This window comes from Grampus griseus (genome assembly GCF_964374135.1).
Source record: "Grampus griseus genome assembly, chromosome: X".
In the NCBI taxonomy this organism is placed as follows: domain Eukaryota; kingdom Metazoa; phylum Chordata; class Mammalia; order Artiodactyla; family Delphinidae; genus Grampus; species Grampus griseus.
In genome coordinates this window covers 82991986-83007769 of record NC_138999.1, presented here as the reverse complement: position 1 = coordinate 83007769, position 15784 = coordinate 82991986, and the positions used below count along the sequence as shown (strand labels likewise).

The window sequence follows — 15784 nt, the reverse complement described above, 5'->3', positions numbered from 1 at the left end:
TTTAAAAAAGCAATATTTTCCCCCATGTGATTTTCAAAAACAATTTGCTTTTCAATGTATGCATTTTCTCTATTACTGCTCCCATATGCTCACTGTCTCTTTTCTTCCTTCCCTTTCCTTTCCTTTCCTTCTTTCTCCTCCTTCCCTCCCTTCCTTCCTTCTTTCCCTTTCCTCCTTTCCTTTCCTTTCCTTTCCTTCTTTCCTCTTCCTCCCTCCCTCCTTCCTTCCTTCTTTCCCTTTCCTTTCCTTTCCTTCTTTGTCCTCCCTCCCTCCCTTCCTTCCTTCCTTCAATCCTGGACCCTCTCTCCTTGAGCAGTCTCATTTAAAAATGTTTTGCTTTGAACTTCCTAATTTTCTGAGTTTGAGACCAGCAGGCAATTAAAGGTAATGAGAGAGAGTCCGAGCCACTAAACTTCCCTCCAGTCTAACCTAAACCTCTCGATTTTTCAGCAGCTAGAAAACAGCCTGGATTAGTACATTCATACCAGAGAGGGAAAAAAACCCAAAAAACAAAAAAAACTTGCTCTTGAGGTTTCTGTTTTGTTTTTGTTTTGTCTATTTTTTATATGGCATGTTCTCAAAGGTGATTAATATTACTGAGGTTGAACACTAACCCTGTGAGTTTTTCATCTTTTCAAAAATTATTCACTTAATAAAGAATAGTGGGAGAAAAATCAACGTAATTGCAGTACAGTAGAGACCCCGAATCTGTTCTGAATTGTCTGGTCAGGGCAATGTGCTTCCTCCAGGAACTTGATTTTTAACCACTTCAAATGACTCTCCCTCCCACTATGAGAAACTCCCAGGTGTTGATAGTTAGCTACAGGGTGTTAATGTCATTAACTTTCTGTCAGTTCCTTTTGTCAATGTGTTAATGGTGCCCCTGCTGCTCAGTCCTCCCTGCCCTCCAGTTGGTGAGATGATTTAGCCAGCAGTCAATCAAAAAGCTAAGCTGATTTGCAGCAATAGACAGCTCTGCCACTGACAAAATCTATGTAAGTAAATGTAAGAAATTTGTCAACAGGATATAAGCAGTAAGGTCAACACTGTGGATAATGTGTTTTGTAGACAGTTTAAGATGTTAAGAATGGACCACAACGCATATTCTAAAGTCTAAGAAGCCCTCTTTTAAGAATGTTTTTTCCTGTTGGAAAAAGCAAGGAGCAGTAAGTAAAAGTGATGCTTAGATTTAAAAGAAAGAAAGAAAAACTGTTTCATAGTCACATGATTGGTCAAAAGACAAAAGCTGAAAAAATCAGAATCCACATATAATGTCAAGTCCATGAGAACAAGCCTCAGGGAATTCCCTGGTGGTCCAGTGGTTAGGACTCCTCATTTTCACTGCCTAGGGCCCAGGTTCAATTCCTGGTCAAGGAACTAGGATCCCACAAGCTGCGTGGTGTGGCCAAAACAAAACAAAACAAAACAAGAATGAGCCTCAGGATTGGCACGCAGACCACTCACAGTGTTCCCTCTCACCCTTCCTTAGCACGGGTTATTTTTCTAAACTTTGAAACTGGATGTGATTTTGAACCTCACCCTACCAATTTTTGTAATAGGTGCCAAACACAGACAGAGACTACAGAATTCCTGGTAACCTTAAAAGATAAAAAGAGGTGACCCCTCGAAATTAATGAATTTAAAACAATGGGCCTATGACAAATAACTTTATGGGTTGTTATCCTGAGACAATTTGAGCTCACTACAACGACAAAGGGACAACTGTGATCAATTTCATCACCAGATACGGAAAATACTCTTCATTTAATGAATAGGACCATTTTTTAAAAGCTCAAGTATGTAAAATTAGGCAGTGTCTGATACATAGTAAACATTCAATTAACGAGTGAATATTATCATCATTTTTATAACTTACCAAAAAAGGAATATAGATTCTATTTGAATTCACTGTACAAACAATTGAACTTAAAACTTCCCCAATATTATTATGATGAGCATACTGGCATGAAGAATACAAAGAACTTTGCTTTTAAAAAAAATCAGAATAATAGCAAATTCCCACACATGGTATCCAGATTTTTGAACCATGTGTGTTTCAATATATATGGTGCTATTGTATCCATTATAGACCATCCCCTTTCATCCTAGAACCTCTCTACTATGATTTATGAGAAAATTTTCTCCATTTCTTCCTGTTTTGTAGTCTTACAAAATTAATATTGCTTATTTTACTCTTTCCATTTTTTTTTTTTTTTTTGAGTTGGAACAAGCAACCAGTTTGGGGTAGAGAAAGGGAAGCAGAGGTGACAAGCTTCATTCAAAAGCCACTGACTATTGCTTAGGAGGCAGGAAATAGCCTGGGCCACTCCATTCATAGGAGAGGTATCATTCTCTTTTCTTTGGTTAATTTTTTTTACATTTACTTTTAAAAGGTGTGGATTATCTTTTCTAAAACTGATTACACTTTACATGCTCTGAAAAGGTGATTCAATGTGACTCAAGTTCCTGAGAAAATTTATATGAAGAAAAGTTTTATAACTACAAGCACAGCCTACTACTCTTTCAACAATATCCCCTTTGATGTGTTAAGTCAAAGTAGGATCTTGGACCAGATGATCTCCATTGTCTCTATAGCTATAATATTCTGTGATTCAATATACACTTACTGAGCACCTTCATGTTGCTAGGTGCTGTGCATTGGGATGGGCATATAGAAATTAACACAGTAGACCTGATCTTGGTCACTGGGCCAGCAAGACAGAGAAGTAGGTAAATGCCAGACTGTCAGCAACTTGTGGTCAAATCTTCTATCTCATGCACTGTTGAATTTCCATGGCCTGTCAATGCCGTGCATATTATGAGTTCAATCAATACTGTGAAAGAGTAAGGGTGAACATAGGATGCTATGGGACTTAGCCCAACCTGGAGATTTGGTGAAGATTCAACCTGCATATTCACTTGCCCTTGGCCATCATGCCACTGCTGCTAACTATAGCACTGATGCCCTTCTGAAAGCCCAGAGGAGTGTCACTGCTATTCAGTTTTTGAACTCACAGTCCTTATAGAGAGATTACTGTTTAAGTAGGTAAGGTTACTTTCAAGGGGAAACTACCCCCATACTTGTGCCCATAGTTATTCAATTTAAAAGGCCAGTGCCTGAAGCAAAAGAATTTATTGGCAGGGGACAGAAACATTGGAAAGATCATCCAGTACAAAGAATCCTATACTAGAAATAGGATCATGGCTCTAATTTTAAAACAGAATCAAGTATCCCACAAGAAAATATCCCTCTCTTTTGGAATTGCCAGAAGAGTAGAAAAAACATTAAGAAGGCACCAGAATTCATATATCATAGGATGATTAAACATTTTGTTTGCCATTTTCTAGAAGATACAAACTCTCACTTGGTGCCCAAAGAGTCTCCCGAAGCAAGAATAATTTGAGCCACAGTTCTATCACTGTAATTTATTAATTTGGAGTTTTTAGACAACTCAACACAATAGTCTAACTTTTTCTCTAAAATAAATTGCTGTGTATTTTATTTTGCTTTTTAAAATATGATATGCAAAGTAACAGCCCCATACATTTTAATACAGTTTTCAATCCCCTTGTGGACAAACAGTCACGCTTTAGTGTCACTTAAATGAAGAATAACCATTCATCTGTAACATACAGATACAGAAGGCTCTGGATTTTCATTTTAAAGCGCTTAATTACCTGCATAAAGAGAGAAATAAAATAGAGTCCAGGCCAAGTTCATGAGGGTTTGAAATTACTTTTCTTTTTCTAAATGAGCAACAAAGACCCCTCAATGCTGTATGCTGTCGTGTGGCCACAAGCCAACTGTAGAAGAAAATGTTAAAAAGGACAAGGGAATCAGGAATTAAATTCAAGTATGTGAGGCAAGAATCAAAATCAAAAGTTGAAAAATGTAGGTGGTGCTTCCAGCCACAGGACAATATAACAAATTTGAAAGAAAAATCTAATCAGCAACAAAGTTAAATCTTCACATTAAATATCCTGATGTGGACAGGTACGTAATCCAAGGTTATTTTTGAGTATTTCCTGCCTCCAGTCACCCACAAACTTATGTTCCCAATATTCCTATTTCTATAACTACTCACCATCACTAAAGGACCACACAAAATACAGTATTAATTCATGAACCAAAGAGTGAAAATAAAAATTGTTTTTCACATAAACCTAAATTGCCATTCTCAAGTAATTCAAGCTCAGGACCATAACTTCCAAGTTGGGCAGGAAAGAAAGCATATCAGAGAAGAAAAAGGCAATAGATTTAACCTTGAAACAAGGTGACTGCCATATAGTTGTTGAAGGAATTTACTTATTATCAGATAAAGAATTTACAGTATTTATTCCCTCTTGAGGTATAAAATGGTGAATCAATCTGCAGTTCAAGATATTTATTTAAACCCAGAAGAGTAGGATACGGCTTTAACTTTTGAAAACCAAAATAGAAAAAAAAAAAAAAAATCAGCTCTAATGTAGTTTATCTTTAGACAACAGATTTAACATTAAACAATTCAAGCTAAATATCATTTCTCAAGTTTTCCTTTCATATATTTCTGTAATTTATATGAATATACTATATGTAAAATAGGGATTTAAAAGCATTTAGGTAGCAGGCAATGCCTAACATTATACAGATAGCTATTACAATTTACTTAAATACATAATCTACTGATCAATTAATCTATCTGTCCATGCATGCATCCATTTTTTTCTTCATAACCTTTTAGTCTACTGATACCAGTTATCCTCTGATTGCCCTTGAAAATGCACATATCGCCTCAGAAAATACCTGCACACACACACAAAAAGAAAAAAACCTCTGAGCAAAAAAATTCTTCTGTTGATCATTTCCTTTAAACAATAAGGAGATTCTTTGTTCCGTTTTAGGTCACATCAAGCCTCAAAAGACTTACCTTGCATATCTTGTGGGCCTTCAAATGAAATTTGTCTTTGAGAAATGGCATTTTTTCTTATATAATTGTTCCCTTGCCTACTCTACGATTCAAAACGTCATGAACTAAAATTTATGCTGGTAATATAAAAACAGCCTATATACAAATTCATCCAAACTGTGAATAGAATGGTAAGTTTAGAACTAACCACAAGGTAAATAGGTATATGGACAGACAGACAGAAAAACACACACACAGAAACTAACAAATAAACAAAATGCTTAAATAAATAAAGGATATCGTCAGCTTTTCCACAAACTTATCACGTTGATTTTCTGTTTTGGGAAATAGCTTGATGTCACGTTCCAGATGAACAATTTGTTGTTCCATTGCTGCAAGGTTGCTCTTGAGAATTTGAGCTGAAACTAAAGAACAACGTGCAAAGTGTTTAGAACATTTCTTTTACAACTAAAAGAAAACAGTATCAGTTCAAGTATTTTTTTAATGTGGAGAATAGTTCCATGAACTCAACTCACATTTTTCTGAATTACTACTCATAAAAATTCTACTCTCCATGAAATAAGTGAAAATGTGTAATATAATATACCAAATCATCATGTTTAATATGGCAACGCCATCATTTTATTCAGCCATTAGCTCAAATGAATCCATTTCTATTTAAATTTATTGATAGAATTCCTAATATTTCATTCTTTAAAATCTAATTTGAAGATTAAAGAGAAACTAACATTCAAAGAGATCCTATCTTATTAATGCGTGATGTTGGCTATATAAATGATTTAAAGTTAAATTACATAAAAGGATCAAATATTTTTCTCTTGTTGAAAGATCCTGATTTTTATAAACTAATATCTATGGTAAAAGTTCCTGACTTTAGTACTTTTCATACTCATAGAGAAATGATAAATAACTGTTGATACAGAGAATTTAGAGCAAACCAGAGCAAACATGTGTGTGCATACACACCCACAAAGCTTCAGTGAGCCCTCAAACACTATCGTTAGTTGCTTTAATTACCCCTAACATTCTCTGCACTTTTCTTTTTCTCTCCTCATTGACAACAAATAATCTTAAGTATTGTATTCAAACTACTCTTAAATACATGCACACTTTCCAGATCTCTCACGATTCTTTCTTTTCACAGAGGTACTTTTTTTTTAAGCTTACACTAGTTTATAGATAGCCTATTACTCTATGACCGCCAACTATGTATGAAGACACTTCTATCAATATCAACGGCATTTGGCAGGGTTCTAGTTGAAAAGGCAAGGTAACTACTAGAATTTGATAGGTAGCCCGTGACACTGATTTTTTTTTTTTTTTTTTTTTTTTTTGCGGTACGCAGGCCTCTCACGTTGCGGAGCACAGGCTCCGGACGCGCAGGTTCAGCGGCCATGGCTCACGCGCCCAGCCACTCCGCGGCATGTGGGATCTTCCCGGACCGGGGCACGAACCCGTGTCCCCTGCATCGGCAGGCGGACTCTCAACCACTGCGCCACCAGGGAAGCCCCCATGACATTGATTTTTAAATCCAGGTCTCTGAAACAGTTCTTTTCAGTTAAAGGACCATGAAACAGAAATAGAATAATATTACAATTCTTTTTTTTAAAGTAAATTTCAGTCTCATTCAGAGGCATATCAGAATTACAATGAAAAATTCAAGAGACTGACAAAAATCAATCCCCTGGCAAATTTCAGCCAAAGTTTTCTGATACAAATTCATCACACTGACACGTACACCTTTATAACTCAATGAGGAGAAATCGCTTAAATATACCTGGAAGTTCAAGAGACTGAAAATCAAACACCAACACTAAAGACAAATTATTATTATTTTTCCTATTACTCTGTCAGTTCAAATAGCTATGTCCAATTTAGTTCCATTTGTTTAGATCTGACAAGCTTGGAAATTATTCTTTATCGGAGAAGTCGAAGAGAGTTTTGCCCTGCCATAAATGTGCTAATGGCTCAGCAATCATTGCTTGCTTTATTTAAAGGACGAGTTTGCTGTGGAGGTAACCATTCTCTCTGACTTTAAAGCGGAACTTTTTCTCTTGGGTTTTTCCAGGAGATGCTTGCTAATTATTCAAAGGGTTTCTCCTTTCCCACTTCCTTGACTGAAAAACTGAAGATATGAAGTTGACAAGTTGTTTATGTCATATAGGCTACACAGAAGAAATAAACTCATGACAACTTTCTGCAATAAACAAAATGTGCCCATAGGTGAGGTTTAAGTCACAATAATAATCCTCCTGTGAAAAGCAATAGTAATTCCAGTAGTAAAAAAGGGGGTGATCATGAGGATCCTTCTGATTGTTCAACAGAGTAATAACAGCCTAATCAAGTTGTTATGCACACAAAAGTCTAGATAACTCAAATAACGAGACATTCTTTTTAATCCACTAAAATTGCTTTTACCCTAAAGTTGAATTTTGAATAAAATAATGTTTTCTAGACATCTGTCCTCCTCAGTTCCACCTGTCAAATCCTTAGTCCTCTGTAAATCCCTCTAGAGCTCTAGTCCAAATTCTCTACCATTTAGAGACACTTCTATTTGTTTAAGTGATCTTCCACACACCACCTTCTGCTTTAAGTGAGAATTTTTTTTCATTTTTTGTATATAGAGTCTCTGCTATAAAACCTCCTGCTACTTAATGGTAAGATCCCTACCTAGTACTTGGCTTTTCCCTCAGTACTTATCACACATGGTACTCAATAAATGTTTGTTGAATGAATATGTATATTTCAAGAAATTTTGATTCAGATTTAAATGTTTTCCCACTTCTGCAACTGGATGTGCATGTAGAAGTTAGATACAACCGAAGTGATTGGAAGTTAGCATATCAATTATTATGTGAGTATGAAAGGAAGCAGGAAGTTGAAGGAGATGCTTAGACAAAGGGGAAAGTGAGAAACAGAGATAAGGAAGAGAAGTAAGGGACACCTTTTCTTTTTTTCAGCTTCTCTATTCTCCCTCTCTAATAATTTATTAACATTATGAATGAACGAAAGAAAATAAAGTACTGGAGATGTAAGAAACCAAGGATGTTAGCCCACATGCAAACTTATGGCTGCATTAAAAGTGCCCTGCACTTTGTTTAACGCTTTGTTGCCACCATTTTGAAAGTCTTAGTAATTTTTAAAATGGGGCTCTGCAATTTAATTTTGCACTAGGTCCCCCTAAACATGTAGTCAGTCCTGGTCTCCATGTAAGACAAATAACTCCAACTTGGAAGAGTTGGTTAAAAGGGCTGAGAATTTCACCTGCTGGCTCCTTCTCATTTCTTATTCTCTCACTGGTAGAATTCTATTTCAGGGGGTGTTAATCTACGGTGTTGCATAAACTAGACCCACAACAGGGGTTTCACTCTATCCCTAAGTGGCTTACTTCATTTTTGACAGTTGATATAATTAGAAAAATTTTATTTGCTTATAATCAAAACCAGCCTACTTGAACTCTTCTTACCCATTAGTCCTCATTTTGCCTTAAATCAACACTGCTCAAGTCTACACCCTATTTTACAGGAAAGGTGTCACTTGCATCTTCTTAATCTGCCCAGCTTACAAACACCTGGTTCCTTCAACTAGTCCTCCTAAGGTATAAGGGTTAGTCATTACTTATGCTTCTAAGTAATAACTAACATTTACTGAGTACTTACTATGTGCTAGATATTATTTTAATTAGTTTTATGTATTAACTCTCACAAAAACTCTATGAGGTATATACTACTCTCAAGAAGGGGTATCATATGAGCTAAATGATGTCTTGTCAGGAAATTGTAAATGTAAAGCAGTGTCTCTACTTCTGGAAGGCCAACAACTTGAAATAAAATCTGGGAAAGGAGGTGGGAGGATAGATAAATTAGGAGGTTGGGATTAACATATACACACTACTATATATAAAATAGATCACCAACAAGGACCTACTGTATAGCACAGGGAACTATACTCAGTATCTTGTAATAACCCATAAGGGAAAAGAACCTGAAAAAGTATATATGTGTGTGTGTGTGTGTGTGTGTGTGTGTGTGTGTGTGTGTGTGTGTGTGTAACTGAATCGCTGTGCTCTACACCTGAAACTAACACGATATTGTAAATCAACTATACTTCAATTAAAATTTTTTTTAAAATCTGTACTCATTGGCACAAGGGTATGCCACCTATACTTGGGGACAGGAGTCAGGGTCGACCTAGATTCTAATCTCTACCATATTCACTAATAGTTGGGTTACTTTGAGCCAGTCGCTTAGCCTCTCTGGGTCTTCATTTCCCAATTTGAAAAATAAAGATAATAATACCTTCCTTTAATGGTAGCCATTCAAGTTAAATAATTTGATTAATATAAAGTTTCTATCATTATAACAAGTACATAATAGGTAATCTATAAATATTCGTTTCATATTCTACTATCCTTCCCACTATATTCTACCAACAGACAAATTCCTACTGTAAACATGCCACCAAAAACTAAACAACAATTTAGATGTAATCTGAACAAAAAAAGCAGTCATTCCTTACCTGCTACCTCACTGTGGCCTGATTTAATATCGGTCTTCTTTCTAATCACAGGAACTAAACTTAGATTGGGTTCTCTGTTTGTAGGTTTTACAGGGTACGTGGAATTTTACGTCTGGGAGGCAGTGACAGTTATACTAATGAACAGCCAATTTGTTAGAGATACTAGCAAGTTCCAAATTTAAAGAATATTTCTGGGGAGCTCCCTGGTGGCGCAGTGGTTGAGAGTCTGCCTGCCGATGCAGGGGACACGGGTTCGTGCCCCGGTCCGGGAAGATCCCACATGCCACGGAGCGGCTGGGCCCGTGAGCCATGGCCGCTGAGCCTGCGCGTCCGGAGCCTGTGCTCCGCGGCGGGAGAGGCCACAGCAGTGAGAGGCCTGCGTACCGCAAAAAAGAATATTTCTGGAAATTAAAATCTGTGCAGTAGTATTTCTTTGGGGACATTTACAAGTTAGTTACTTTGATTTTCTAGACATGTCTAAACCATAAGAAATTTTTTGTAAGTGTTATAAAGAATTAACATGTGTTTACCTGCCTGATTATTTGCCTTGAATACATTTGTTTTAATCTTAAGAGTTAGGAGACAATTTGATTATGTAACTAGTTAGATCCTAGCCTACATTTCTTCTAATATGTCTTCAGGGTGTGTGTGTGCGTGCATGCGTGCGTGTGTGTGTGTGAGAGAGGGAGAGAAAGAAAGACAGAAAAAATATATATATATATATATATATATATTTACTAGAGGTGGTAGGGAGATGTAGGGCAGCTGGAGTTCCAAGAACATTTAAACACCAGAGTAGGTTAGAAATGCTTGTCTACTGCATAGCCCCCACCTCAGGGTTTATTTTTGTGCCTGTCATTATATTAGTTCACTAATATAAATTAAGGAGTCTTTAGTGACAGGGCAAACATTTTCTATCTGAGTAAATTTCCACTACAAGCATTTTCAATGACTGATTAGTCAGTCTGGTGGCACTTTAACTTTTTTCACTAATTTCATTTTTTACATCTGCTACTGAATCTGAATTATAACACTAAAAAATTAAATTATAGCTATCAGGTTCTTTATTATAGCTTTCTTTCTTATACTCCATAAATAACCTTTTAAGCTCAGTACACTCTCTTGAGTTATACGTAGGGAGAAACCTTCTCCACGAATCTTATTTATCTGCTTACTTCAGTTGAAAAATATACATATATACATATAGTACTTCTTTGCTGGCTTCAAGCAAATATATGAGAGTGGCCTGATCTTCATTCAAAACACTTGAAATGACAGACTTGCTCTAATTCATAATTTGAAGAAAAGTAAAGTGTAAGAAAAATATTTTAAGTGAGATTTTTATATGGAAAGACTCTTCAATTACATAGTACCTAAGAGAACTGATATGCATTTAAGGAAAAAAAAAAATCACAGTACTCTGGTGACATTCTCTAGACCATGTGCAGAATGTGTAATTTTATGTAAATATAAAAGCTTTTCCAGCAACTTGAGGAATTTTTTTCTCTGAATTAAATATTTCTATTAATTTTACCCATTGACAAAGTAACCCAGCACTTCTTGACATCTTTGCTCTAAGAAAGGCCAGGTAACAATTTACTCTTGCAAGTCTGTATGTGAATAGGCCCCAACCTGATTATAAGCACCCTGTAATTTTCTTTAACTGAATATATTTAGTTGAAGAATTACTGTCAGCCGAGCGGCATAACATTAAAGTGACTCATCCAGAAAGCACATGTATAAAAGAAAAGGACATTACAAGCAGCCCAAACAATAGGCACAGCTGTATTCTTTCTCAAGTACATTTATAAGTTAATAGTTTCGTTTTATATGACTGCTATACATGAAAATGAAGCAAATGTGTTTATACAATAAAAATAGCAAAGGCTCAGTCAGCACTGTGGGCTTCTCAGGCCTTTAAAGAAAATAAGTGATAAATGGCACCCAAATAAGAAATTCCTCTAATTAAAAAAAAATCTGTTAGAGAATGACTCATTCTTAGGAGAAAAAAAAATTGTTAAAAAGTCACCTTAACAGAAAACACAACTTAACTAGAGTCCTTATTAAATGAAATTTAAAAACATATGTCCTCAATGTGTGTTCACAAGAGCCATTCATCACTTGCCCCTGGAACATGTGCCTTTGGTATAAGGTGCAGTTTTTCTCAATCGGATCCATAATACGGCCTGAACTGATGCTGAGAGCAGAGGAACATCCATAACAAAACATGAAAACTACTTTATAAACCATATACATGTTTAACTCGAAAAACTTCACTAAGTATGTTTCACTGTCTGGGTTCATACATTTGTACGAGATCTCAGCCTGTAAACCTCAGTCTGAATGCATTTTTTTTAAAAGAAAGAAGTGGAGCCTTCTAACAAAAAGAAAAGACAAAACAAACAAACAACCTTGCAAATAACTATGGAAGGTATGGTGAAAGGATAGCCGGGGTAAAGGAGGAGAGAAGAAAAGTTTAAAACCCTCTGAATCATGATTTGCAACCCAAAATTCTGTAGCCTGACCACCGACCCACTAGCACTGGACAGCCAAGCTACCTGTGAAGCATCGAGTTCTTTCACCTGCTGTCTCTTCTCCAATTGTTATTCTGCCTGCAGCAAATAGTATGTGTGAGTTTTTAAATCAAAGACTAAAAAAGAAACTAAAATCTCTTACTCTTGTTGACAGTCTTAGCTCAAGGCCAGGATTGGGAAGAACAGGTGCAAGCCGAAGCTTCTATAAAGCAATGCTAGATGTAGTCTTGTTGGAATAGTTTGTTCTCATTATGAAGAATCTTTTTTAAAGCTCATTTGTTTTTCTTATAGTAAAAGATCTCTCACTCATCCACATCTCAAACTGGAATAACTTTAATGGGTCAAGTCATGTCTTTATTTTTTATTTATTTATTTTTTTTGCGGTACGCGGGCCTCTCACTGTTGTGGCCTCTCCCGTTGCGGAGCACAGGCTCCGGACGCACAGGCTCAGCGGCCATGGCTCACGGGCCCAACCGCTCTACGGCATGTGCGATCTTCCCGGACCGGGGCACGAACCCATGTTCCCTGCATCGGCAGGCGGACTCTCAACCACTGCGCCACCAGGGAAGCCCCCAAGTCATGTCTTTATTGAGTTGAGGCTGGGCTATACTGACTTGTTCTCCCTTGGAGATTTTATGTAAGTGGCTGGAATGGTATTCTCCTTAGCAAAAAAGCTTGCCAGAACCTTCAGATATTGATAAATCCTTTATGGCAATCCTATATTAAAGTCTTCACTTGTCAAGTCTATGTAATGCATTCTTCTTTTGCTTGTAATCAGAACACAAGTGGTAAAAAGGACCCTTATGAAAGGAGGCTACTTAATATTACCTATAACAGGAGGCCTTAAAACTAAATTAGTGAAATTATAGAAAAATATGTAAAATGTAGTCTTGTTGACTAAAGACTAGAAAGGACAAAAATCTTACAAAATCTGAAATTACATCTTTGTAAAATTTGGAATTTTGAGTCTATGGTTATGTATGTATTTAGTTTTGAGCTATAATAATTACTGAAAAAAATCACACAGAAAAAACATGTGAAAAACAACTATATTCAATGTTGCCAAAGTTCTGATAAACCAGCTGTGAGAAATGAGCACTGTTTTCTGTTTTTTTTTTTTTTCATGTCGCAACAACTACCAGCTTCTTGAGAAAGCATTCACAAATGTTCTAATCCGAGGAACCATTTAATGGCAACTTTACTAACCCCTTTACTCCTGGTATATTATATCCTTAATAAGGTACGAAAAGATTATATTGATTGATAAACCATTTGAATACTTTCTTCCACGTGTTATTTGGCAAGAATTAAATACATGTAGGTAGTGTCATCATAAAGCTATAATGCGGGACTTCCCTGGTGGTCCAGTGGGTAAGACTCCATGCTCCGAATGCAGGGGGCCCGGGTTCGATCCCTGGTCGGGGAACTAGCTCTCACATGCATGCCACAACTAAATAGTCTGCATGCTGGGCTTCCCTGGTGGCGCAGTGGTTAAGAATCCGCCTGCCAATGCAGGGGACACAGGTTTGCGCCCTGGGCTGGGAAGATCCCACATACCGTGGAGCAACTAAGCCTAGGCACCACAACTACTGAACCTGCACTCTAGAGCGCATAAACTACAACTACCGAGCCCACTCCCCACAGCTACTGAAGCCTGCGCGCCTAGAGCCCGTGCTCCGCAAAAAGAGAAGCCACCGCAATGAGAAGCCCGCACACCACAACAAAGAGTAGCCCCCGCTCACTGCAACTAGAGAAAGCCTGTGTGCAGCAACGAAGACCCAATGCAGCCAAAAATAAATAAATAAAAACAGATTAAAAAAATAAAAAAATAAAGCTATAATGCTATATTAAAAGACTGTTAGCCTTCTTGAGTGTAATTTTTGTGACTATGGCCAAATTATCCAAGAAATGTATTTCTGAACTCATCAGGGAAATCACTGGGACTGTACGATTTTGCAAGGTTATTCTTGCACTTGCCTGGGTTCTCCCAGAACAAGTCTAATGAGTGAAGTCCACAGATATGCACTTATATATAAGCCATCGACTTTCACCCAAACTGAATGCAGGTTGTCATGAGGTCAGTGTCAGTGATGAGGTCATAATGCTGGAGTCATCAGAGTCCCTTCCACATTAGTGCTGCTCGAATTGGCAGCTCTGCTTGGTAGTAGGGTTACAGGTCAGATAAAAGAGGCTTGGGAAGGGTATAGTAAGGTTTGAGTTACGTTTTCCTTCTTCATTAACTGACTGTGGATACTAATAGGATTACTATATACCCCCAGATAAGAGATTGGCAATGCAAACTAAACAAACTAGAGGATATAACTGTAATGATTTTCTAAGTTCCTCACCACTGAAATCAGTCCATAAATAAAGTGGGGCTTTATCTGGGTGTTATCATCTCATAAATCTACTATACCTTAAGTGTTTTTGCCTAATAACCTAACAATGGATTAAAAGAGGAAATGAGGTTTGAGGGGTAGGTGGGGCGTTTTAGGCCATGGTAAGAACTTTAGGTTTCACCCTAAGAGTAATGGGAATGCACTGAAGGGCTTTAAGCAGGGGAGGCTGATGAAAATTACACTTTAAAAAAGATTAAACTCTGGCAGCTATGTGGAAAATGGAGGGAGGGGGTCAAGAATAGAAAAGGGGAGAAGAGTTAAGAAACAATGATTATGGTCTAGACAGGAGGTGATGGTGGCTTGAATTAGGGTGACCAAAGATGGTTGTGGTATGTAATTTAGACACAGAGCTGACTGGGCTTGGGGTGAATAAAATGTGAGCGGTAAGGAAGAAGGAATTGTTAAGAATGATTCCTGGGTTTCCAGCATGAACAAAGGAAACGGAGACATCAGGAGGGAGATTTTGGGGGAATATTCATGGGTTTATTTAGCTTTGGACCAACTAAGTTTCAATTGTATGAAGCATCCAAGTTGAGATTGCAAATAGGAGGTTGGATATATGGATCTGGAGATCAGAAGAGAGGTCTGAGCTGGATACAGGAAATAGGGAGGCATTTGTATACAGATCCAACTTCAGTTACATTGTTTCATTATATAATTTAGTACAGTTAGTTTTCTGGCTGTATAAGTCTAGGTAATAATTCCTCATCCTTGACTCATTCCAAGTACAAACATTTCTAGATGTTGGGTAAGGTCATTCTCCTCTAGGCTATGCTTGTAATTTATTCCTATTTTTCCTCTTTCCTCTACTTTGCTGTGAGTTACTCTGAACTTTCATAGGTACCATGGATATTCCTATTGTCTCCCCCCCACCAAAAGTCTTGCTGTTATACTTCTCTTGAAACAAATGTTGCTAATAACAACCACACAGCTAATTGCATTTGGAGGTGGGGGGGGAGTACACAAAATCTAAAAGCTGCAGGCCTTTAAAGCAGAGTCAAGAAAATATCTGCCCAAATTTCCTTAAAAGAATGAGAAATCTGAAAGACTCGATTGTTTTTCCTTCATAGTGTACATAATTGATACATTAACACTGGTACAAGTGGAAGGGTTAAGGGTGGTTTAGCCAATACAAGACAAAGTAGGTTTCATCCTTCTTTGGTCCCTCTTTCCCACCAGCTCCACTTGAGGTATTCATGGCAAGCATGTCTTCTTCCTGTTTGTAGCTCTACAAACTTCTTTTAGGGTATATACATTTCTAGCTTTCACTGTTGCTTGTTTTTCTTTGAATGGTCATTGCAATTAATTGCAGAGTTTCTTATCAGTGAACTTTTTTTTTTTTAAGGCCAACAGCAGTGATTACCTGTATTTTAATCAGAGTGGAACAATATAATTACCACTCCTGAGTGTACTGAGTAGAAAGGGA

At 37.1% G+C, this 15784-nt stretch overlaps 1 protein-coding gene across 1 annotated transcript in view; it reads right to left on the bottom strand.

The window, feature by feature from the left end:
- Positions 1-15784, bottom strand: part of DIAPH2 (diaphanous related formin 2) — a 628603-nt gene that overhangs the window by 308863 nt on the left and 303956 nt on the right. The window contains exon 14 of the mRNA XM_082646850.1: positions 5187-5311. Within this exon, the coding sequence (XP_082502976.1) occupies positions 5187-5311 (125 nt within the window). The remainder of the gene's footprint in view (positions 1-5186; positions 5312-15784) is intronic.